This window comes from Glandiceps talaboti, chromosome 23 (genome assembly GCF_964340395.1).
Source record: "Glandiceps talaboti chromosome 23, keGlaTala1.1, whole genome shotgun sequence".
In the NCBI taxonomy this organism is placed as follows: domain Eukaryota; kingdom Metazoa; phylum Hemichordata; class Enteropneusta; family Spengelidae; genus Glandiceps; species Glandiceps talaboti.
Genome location: NC_135571.1, coordinates 7,180,453 through 7,190,480, shown reverse-complemented (window position 1 = coordinate 7,190,480; position 10,028 = coordinate 7,180,453). Strand labels below are relative to the sequence as shown.

Here is a 10,028-nt window from a genome sequence, read left to right as displayed (position 1 = left end):
TAATAATAACCGTGCTTATAGATATACACACACTCACAGACAGACAGACATACAGACAGACAGACATACAGACAGACAGACAGACAAACATAGACAGACAGACAGACAGACAGACAGACAGACAGACAGACACAGGCAGACACAAATGCAAACACAGACACACTTTTCGCTCAAAACATTATTGATAATACTTTGCTGATCAAGATTTCAGTGATCGATTATTGATGTGTCGTCAATTGTTCATGAGAAAAGAGAGCGTGTTAAATAACAGCGTTTGATAACACGTGATTAGTAATCAAAACAATATAAGCTTGGTTTCATTCACTTTTGTCAAGAAGTATGGCGTTGGCATAGATCCGAATTTGTAAGGTCTGTAAATGAATGTATTTAGAAATGGCAACTTTGCAAAAAAGTTCTCGAGGATATTTATATATATTTATGTTATATGATAACCTACTAAATCCCTACTATACGGAGACAGATGCTTCACAAGATACTGGAGAAGTGGCGTATCAGTTACAGGAAAGGTAATATTTTACATTCTGCGATAACGAGGATGTTAGCCACATAAATGCATTCACTTTCACTACACAGCTAACACATTATTACTTGCTGAGGTGTGGCAAAATTCTCGTGATCTTAAGCTTCACCAAACTATCTTTGTTATCACAAAACTAGACTGAGCTTTAGGATGGATTTAACCAAATCTTCCGTTTTTGACGGAAAGTCCTTGGCAAGCAAGGACAATACTTTCTACTCTTTCCAAAAACCGCGGGATAGATGTACCCAACAGAGTCGTCCGTTTCTGTTTATGACTGGCTTGCTTCTTCTGACGATTTTAACATCGGTTATTGTAGCCTCCGTACTTTGCTATGTCCAACTCCATGAATACCAGGAGCAGATAGCTATTTACGCGGCCAAACTAGAAGTTCTGGAAAATGAACTCACCACCTTAAAGGTAAAATATTATTTTTATCTTCACAACCAAAACCCTTATATTTCGGAATGCAGATATCTAAAAAAAATAATTATCAACATATAGCCTTTGGAAACAACTGGTAGAACATTTAGTAGTAGTAGTAGTAGTATATATATATATATATATATATATATATATATATATATATATATATATATATATATATATACACTCAGTTTATGTAAAATGTCTATGCTGATGTAAACAGTACTAGTGCACAATACATAAGTATGTAGACCGGTATAACTAACACAGTGTATATCAAGATACACAGGAGCCGTTACACAGTGTCTCACGCTGTTACGATCATCAGAGGATATATATATATATATTATATATATATAGAACTGGATGGTCTCAACATGGCCATAATATTATATTGAAATTGATGACATACATCAAAATACACATAACATAATGTAGATAGTTTATATGGATAAAAAATTGATATTTTGGTATTTCATTTCGTTTGGATTTGTAGTTGATAAAACGACTTAATTATATTTTTTCTATTGAACAGAATGTGAGTCATCATAGCTTAAATCAATGCATGCAACTCAATACATTGTCAACACTGACTGGACAGGAAGTAGTCATTTCATGTGTTTACTGATCACTATGTGTATCACAATAACAACATCTTTACACCTCCCATAAACCCAACAAGTGCTACAGTAACTTTATGATGAGCATCTATTTCATACCTGAGGATAACAAACAGAGATCATAGTAATAATACGTTATTGTACCACGACGAAGGGTGAACTTCTTATTACTCACGATTAACGTTTGGCCTGTTCACGTCAACAGATCATATTTTGCCAACAAAGGGTCAATGGTCAAGGGTCAATGGAAAAGTTTTTGAATACCAACTGCAATATGGCTCTGCCACTGCGTGCATTTTGAACATCACAAAGTGTGACCAACGACCTTCGTTTTTCAAAATTCAAGTTATTATAGTTACTACAATTCAAAGAAACATAAAGGAAATTGTGGAAACCAAAAAATCTATTCATGGTTACTCTTTTGTGTACTTTTGATATAAAAGGCACAATTCACAATGATTTAAGGAAAATAGTCTGGTATAAAATTACACGGAGGTCGCATGTGCTATATTTGCCGGGCCTGGATGACTCCGGGATAGTTTGTGGACTGACTGGGAAAGCCTAGACTGTTCCACAGCAACGTGCATAGAGCGTGCAACATGGCTCTGTCACGTAGTCCTAAACCCGAATGGAACTCTGTAGCATAATGTATGATTGTGTGTATATATATGTATAATGTGAAAATCGCTGGGAGCAATCCCCAGCACAAAATTTAATTTTAAAAAATCACAAAAGTTGTTGCATGACTAATGAGATACAAGCTGTATTTATCACGACAACAGTGGTATAACCTATTGAGGTTCAGATGGTTGATCATTATCAGGTATTTGCAGACCTTCCAGGAAGGAAACGAGAGTATGAACAATCAGTTACATTCAATTTGTATCTTTTCATAACTTTTCCAGGATGAACACACAGACGGCATTAGTGATAACTATCCACCACATGACATCATTCGATGGGAAACCTTGTCAGAGAAGATTATGTCCAAAAGTAAACGTGATGTAGAAGACAGCGAAACAACAGTCTCACCTGGTAAGTACACAAAGCCTAGAGATAGAATTATCTTAATATCAAAAGTAAATGTTCTATAAGGTTATTGTCTGTTTATCTCCGAAGCAAGTGTTACAATTCGGTATTTTTCATTTGGCACAAACTTGAATTATTATGTAAGGCAATACATGTGCTTATGGAAAGAGATATTGAATACCGTGATTTACTCTACAGGAAATGCTATCACAAGTCACTAACAAGTCATGTCATATGATTCAATAGCTTCGTACAGTAGCGGGGTTTCTAGAACTCTAATCATATAACGCAAGTGGATGTGACACTACTTTTAGATGCTTTATTAATACCCATCAATTCCATAACATCAATCTCTCAGTAGGACCACGTGGACCTCCAGGATCACACGGTAGAGACGGTCCTCCAGGTCGAGATGGAAGAGATGGTATTCCAGGGTTGCCTGGTACCCCTGGAGCATCTGGGGCATCGGGTCCTATAGGTCCCAGGGTAAATTCATCAACACTTTTACCATTTTAAAAGTGTTTTTAAAAAACTTATTGAGGCTAATAAGTCCATTGCGTATCTCAATCTCAGTTATTAGCATAAATTACATGTACATGAATATTTCCATAAATATGACGTATGAAAAGTTATACTCATTATGCAAACTAGTTATTATTTTTAGTGCACAAACCTGTTGAGTTCAGAAATTACATTCTATTGAATCTATGTGTTCATGGTATATTTTCCCACAATCAGCATCGATTTAGATGCAGTTGGAAAACGTCATGTTTCTTACAGCTTACATAGTATGTTTACCAGTTAGACTAGCTTTGGAAGCTTTTGATTTCAAGTCATATCTTGACTACTTTTAAAAGCCATTATTTCTCTAAATTAGTATTATAGAGTTATAATTGTGATTAGTACAGGCCCATATTAGATTAGGGTTATAATTTCTGTAAGAAAAAATGTTGTCTGACAGAGATTTTTAAAGGAACCAAAACAAAAGAACTATCCTATCTAATGCTTACGGCTCCACTTACGATGTGTGACCCTAAAGGGATAACTCGACGGCAATGCCTCGATGCTGTTAACGCACCGTTATTACCATTCTAAATAATTCCAATATCGACAATGCTGTCACGCTATAGTTGACGTATCGTTTCTCCGCAATGTCAACACACTGACATACATTATCATGATAGAACAGTTGCAATTTTAGTAGTAACATACGATATATTCACATAGGGAGACCGTGGTATGAAAGGAGACGTTGGTCAACTTGGTATCCCTGGTGAAAAGGGAAATATTGGTAAACCTGGTCCTTTAGGAGTCAAAGGAGTAAAGGGAAGTTGTGGATGTGATTATCACCCGTCGTCATGGTTACAACATGGTGCCTCCATTATGAACGGTGAGTTGTCACATCGTCTTACTAATGTTATAGAATCACCATGATAAACGTTTGGTGGCGTATATATGGTCTGATTGACTTAATGCAGTTTCCATGTAGTTATTAGCAGTTGCATTTCTTTGCCAAAATCATGTTAACTTGTATTGTCTGTGGAATTTATCTACATGAATCCATGACTCGATCAGGTTCTATATGATTTAAATATCATCATTATTTTATCATTTTAACAGATGTTAGCGAGAGTAGCAGCGGTAGCTCAAGTAATTCAACTTCTTCGTCATCAAATCAACCAATCACGACTGGTAGCGTGTATATCCGTTGGGGGCGCACATCTTGCCCAGACTCTGGGGCAAAACTTGTGTATGAAGGTAAATGACAAATTATGTAAATTTCACGGTGAATTTACCATAAAGTTTACATGGGTAAGTAAGCCAATGAAGTTTCTAAAGACACCTTACTATTCTCAGTTGGTGATCAATATATCCCTTAAAATAGTTAGTTAATGTGCATATAGTTGCAATAGCACTTTCTGGCAAACAGTTACAACATTACGTCTACAATATGTTGGCTGAAAACAACGTTGCGTATATCTAATCTAGATATGTCCTTAAGCATTTTCAAACAAATCTATCTGGATTTACCACCCAATTTGTCATTCATATCGCCACTTTAAGCACGCAGACATGAACTAGGCATGGGTTCTGACCACTATATATAGTACCTTCGTGTTCTGAGATAAGGCTAATACACATTATCAGAACATAGACATTTTAGGAGTCAAGATGAGCCAGACACCCTCTCTTATTATGTCAATCAATCCCAACACCATAAACTCCAGACCCCCCAAATTATGGAAATTAGCATATAAATGTTATAAGACATGGGTACCAACATTTTTGGAAAATTGAAAAAGAAATCAAGAGAAAGTGTTTGACATAAAGTTTCTAATTCTGATTCTTGTCGAGGGTACAAGTTAAATGTATGTGTGCATGTGTCAACAGACACAGAAGTGATAAAACATACAATATTACAGTGCAGGTGGCATGTATGGGCAAGTGTTAAAGTAAGATCGCAGATTCTGTCCAGTTTTCAAGCTTTTAATTATTACTTGTTTGGTTTTCTTCATCACACTCTGTAGGTTTGGCTGCTGGGTCGCATGTCACTAACCTAGGGGGTTCCTCCAGTTATGAATGTTTACCAACTGACCCTGACTGGGGTAAATACAATGATGCATGGAATTCAAAATCCTACATCTATGGAGCTGAGTATCAAGTGAGCTCCTTTGACCCTTTTTCACATGACAACGCTGCTGTGCTTCAAAACCATGATGTACCATGTGCTTTGTGCAGAGTTCCCACTCGAGGTGTCAAACTGATGATTCCCGCCAAAAAGGAGTGCCCCGAAAAGTGGACGAAAGAATACAATGGTTATTTAATGGCTAGTCCACATACCCAAAATGCTCAGTATAAATTTGAGTGTATGGATGAAGCCCCAGAAGTCCGACCAGGAACACAAACCAGCAAAAGCGGTGCGCTGTTTTATGTTGTGGAAGGGTATTGTGGTTCGCTGCCATGTGCACCTTACGTCAGTGGCAGAGAATTAACGTGTGTGGTCTGTACCATATAGAACACAAGAAAGATAAAAATTGTAGAAAAATGATATGCACTGTTAATCTCACAATCATTGTTTTTAGGTCGTTGTTAGTGTAGCATGATATAGAACAAACCACTCTTAACATGAAACGTAATCCCAAGACGTTCGAGCGGAAATCATGTAGTACATTTCTTCCAAGTCGTGATAAATTGGATTTGGGTACCGAGACTATAATCATAATCAGGAAGCTTTCCCACAGACTCACAGAAGAAGTTAGTTGCTAGCAAACATTTTAGGTAATCATGACTGTATCACATTTCATTGTATAGAAACAATTTTGCATGGAATGTATTTGATCATACAGTGTGTCTACAAAACATGGCCTATATCCAAATGCCATGAGACAAAATTGATTCATTTTTTCTAACATTCGGAATATACTAGACTAGCTGCTGCTGTTATGACTAATCTATGTTTTAAAGAATGATTATATACTGTAAGAGCGCCATCAACATTTGTTGTATCTTGCAGACAGGATACACTGTATCCTACTTTGCCAGGATGAAGATAATATTCTTCTGTTTGTAACATGAATGTTATAATCTCCAAGCAGTTAAGAATAATATTCTGAGCAGTTATACAGTTATTGGTCTAAGCAAAAAGGAAGTATAGGGAGTAAACTATATGACCATGATATTATTTGACGTGGAAGTTACATGCTTAAGAATTGTGTATCTTGTTACATTCAATAAATGAAAAGTAATTGTAACAATCTGAGTGTTTTGCATTGCTGTTGTAAATTTCATCTCCTGCTCTCTTGATTATCCCATGTGATTGGGACAGTCTGTCTGTCTGTCTGTCTGTCTGTCTGTCTGTCTGTATGAGGTACTCATATATTTATTTGTAAATTTCTCTTGATAATTAGCAGTGCCTTTCCTTTGTATAAAAGTCCCTAAAAGAGTATTTTGTTCGACGTTTCATGTCCGATGGAAATGTTTACAGGTTCTCTCCTGCTGCGATATTCCTATTATGTTGCTGGACAGAACCGGATGCCATGGAGACGTCTCGTACGGAGTCAGCTAGATTACAGCGTATGAAACTTCAAGTTTTTGGACTATTTCCTGATAGAAACAAGGTCACAAAGATTAATTGTTAACAGACAGCCAGATATGTCACACACCCGCCACATCTTCACCAAGCACACCAGAGACCAGTCGACGATGGAGACGTCTCCTAAGCTTAAGGGAATGTCTGTCATATCCAACAACCAGGTTTACGCCAAACATGACCAGATCTTTCCGATTCCACGAAGCCAACAAAAATATGCAAAGAGTCGTTCAGTGATATTTGTCATATGTTGGTTCCTTATGACTACATTGTTATCTATCAGTGTGGCTTCTCTACTTTGCTACGTTCAACTTCACGATTACCAGGAGCAAATATCGTTGCACGTGGCTAAACTACAAGCTCTGGAATATGAACTGGAAATGGCAAAGGTAAAGTACTTTCAACGAAAATCGTCTGCCACATCATCAAATAAAACTGTACCGAAAATGTCTCTAAATTATTTATTTTTCAAGCAGTGTATTGATACATGTAAACCATGATATCCATATGATGTATAAAACAGATCCTAACTTATAATACTTATCATATTCATGTGGAATGTCAAACCCATAGTTTCAAATTTATAAAGTAAATCGCTCTTTTTTAAACATTCCACATGGCGAAATTGATAGGAAATAGAAAACACCGTGCGACAAGTATCATTAGTTTCATCATGCATGACATAAGAAAAGAAGAAACCATGAAATCATTGAGAAAAAACAAAGCTCGTACCATTAATTTCTTATAAAATGAATACTGGTGGAGGGACTAGGCTAATCTTCGAATAGATAACTTTATATAGCTATTACTAATTCAGCTTTGTAAGATGGGATTAAGATATATATATACACACATTTTCATAATTGAGTGTCTACTTCAGGCAGGTTTTTGTGTTTCTGTTGTTTTCCATATGGTCTCTGTGCTATTGGTTTATTCCCATCAGATGTACAGCCATTACAGATTGGAAGAACAGTTTTATATTGTCTTTTTAAGTTGATATCAATTTTCGTATCCACTATTTCTTGCGATACCACAGTTTTCTCGGTTTAATTATTTTTTTCTCGAATATGTAGCAGTTAAAAACTAGGTGGGATCAGGTTACCGGTATAAAATATTTTTGTTTAGGAATTAGGAATATGTGGGACGAATAAAAAGAACCCACAAATAGATAACAAAGTGGTCTCTTGGTCTCTTTAGAATGCCAGTGTAACCATGGATAGTGGAGAGCTCTCCAATATATATTATATAATATAACAGGATAATTGAACTTCATTTTGTACTCGAATTTGTATTGAAATCTTGAATTAAAAACATCAAAAGTGACTGAGAGTTTTAGGAGGGATCGCTTATTATTGTCAAAGTCAATTTAAACAATTTAATATTCCAGATACCTTACCACACTGGCCAAAACACATGAATATAAAATTTCATCTTAAAGGCCAGAGTATAATTTGAGAACACTATTTGTATTACTTGTAGACACACTACCCTGGCACCAGTCCATTGGAAGATGTTTTATCTCATAATCTTACATGTTTTGAATTTGTTATTCATTTCGAAGTTTGAGAAGGAAAATGTGATCAACTTATTTTTGTTAGTTTTCCATTTTCCGGACTAATCACGAGCACTCAGATGTTATCGACCTGAAATGTGGTCATTAAACATCGCAGATTACTCTTGGCAATCAGACGAGAGGGTACCAGACTAAAGTTACTATATATGCAAATTAGTTTTAGTATACCCTCTCGCCTGATTGGCTACAGTAATCTGTGTTTATGTCTATCATTCTCTCTTTGGTTACTGTTTAGTAACAACATTTCATGATGATAACATCTGAGCGCTAGTGACTGACACCGGTCCCGAATTGGGAGGCTCGTAGTTAAACTGGGGGAATTAAAAAAGTTGATGACATTTTCCTTCCAGAAATTTGAAATGAATAACAAATTCAAAACATTTGAGATTATGAGCAAATAAATCCCGCAAGGGACATGTGCCAGTCTATTGACGCATTCTCTCCTTAAACAATTTTAGTTGGCACGACAGTCAGATATTCTGGCGGAAACTGAAGATGATATTATTCCTGTTGACGGCGCAGAGCCGGAAACTATCCCCTTCTCTGGTGACTTCCCGGACAGAATCAGACGTCGTGTTGACAGGAATACAACAGCGGTAACTGGATACTCAAGGGCTGCACGTATGTTATTTTCCCTTTTTATATGTTCCTATTCGCAAAAATCTCAGTATGTTAACAGCTTTTCAACTTTAGTATATTATTGCCATACATTTCCAAAACATTAACACAAACGACATTAAGATTGCAAGGACTATTATATTCATTACAAATGCTACCCCACTATGAAAATATGACGCGTGAAGCTACCTTGCCCTCCCTTGACAAAAATAAAGCTGAAAAGTTCCTAGTTGTTTTGAAATAATAACAAAATAGGTAGGTTTGCCGTCTTGTCCCCAAGGAAATCGACTAGATTTTAAACCAAAGCTCTACTCTAAGCCATTGAAAGGGGGGAGGAGGGGGTTACACCATTGCTCTTCTTCATGTGTGAAAAATAAAACGATTTTTTTTGCTGGCTTTATACCCCGCGACTTTCCTTGATGAGTATACCTCCTCCCCGAATGTACTACCCGAACGTCAAGAAACTAATATTTTTTTTCCCCTTTCAGCTGATGATGAAGAAGAATGTCCTCCAGGACCACGTGGTCCACCTGGTCGAGACGGCTTTCCTGGTCGTGATGGTAGGGATGGTATGCCTGGTTTACCTGGAACGCCAGGAACACCAGGAGCATCAGGTCCCATTGGCCCACGAGTAAGTAACAGTCTTTCCATTGTATCCAATCTCATTCCAGGTGTAGTCATGATCAGTAACTTGGTAGGTAGGATGACGTGTACATATTAGGAATGATTTTTTCTACCAAAAGTATGTTGGCTTCATGCAAATGAGCCAAATCCAACATGTCGGTTACTAGAACTATGGTAGAAGAGTGTTTTTCAACAACAAAAAATGCACTTAGTCCAGATATGCGCATTGGACGACAACTCAACTTTAAGGGAAAGGGAAACAATGTTTTTCAGATTTCATGAACGGGTTATGTCCTTGGGTTTATATCTCTTTCCTTGTTTATCCACTGCATATTGCTATCCATTACATTGTATTTCCTTCTTCCAATTTGCTAAAGTGCCAATTACTGATATTGATTTCAATATGATTATCTTCGTCCTTGACATCTGGCCCTAAGGGTCACGTTTCCGTTTCTTCAATTTCAGCCACGCGCGCAGTCTGTGTTTGTTATTAGATTCACTATTCCAAAG

At 36.8% G+C, this 10,028-nt stretch overlaps 2 protein-coding genes across 2 annotated transcripts in view; both read left to right on the top strand.

The window, feature by feature from the left end:
• Positions 1 to 640: 640 nt before the first annotated feature.
• Positions 641 to 6,313, top strand: LOC144452978 (uncharacterized). Its single transcript, XM_078144224.1, has 6 exons — positions 641 to 958; positions 2,490 to 2,619; positions 2,972 to 3,099; positions 3,841 to 4,003; positions 4,234 to 4,371; positions 5,142 to 6,313. The coding sequence occupies exons 1-6, from the start codon at positions 692 to 694 to the stop codon at positions 5,627 to 5,629; spliced, it is 1,314 nt and encodes a 437-aa protein (XP_078000350.1). The 5' UTR covers positions 641 to 691; the 3' UTR covers positions 5,630 to 6,313.
• Positions 6,314 to 6,763: 450 nt separating this feature from the next.
• LOC144452622 (uncharacterized) overlaps positions 6,764 to 10,028 on the top strand; it is a 6,295-nt gene continuing 3,030 nt past the window's right edge. The window contains exons 1-3 of the mRNA XM_078143745.1: positions 6,764 to 7,092; positions 8,735 to 8,897; positions 9,383 to 9,525. Coding sequence (XP_077999871.1) covers positions 6,766 to 7,092; positions 8,735 to 8,897; positions 9,383 to 9,525 — 633 coding nt within the window. The 5' untranslated portion in view covers positions 6,764 to 6,765. The remainder of the gene's footprint in view (positions 7,093 to 8,734; positions 8,898 to 9,382; positions 9,526 to 10,028) is intronic.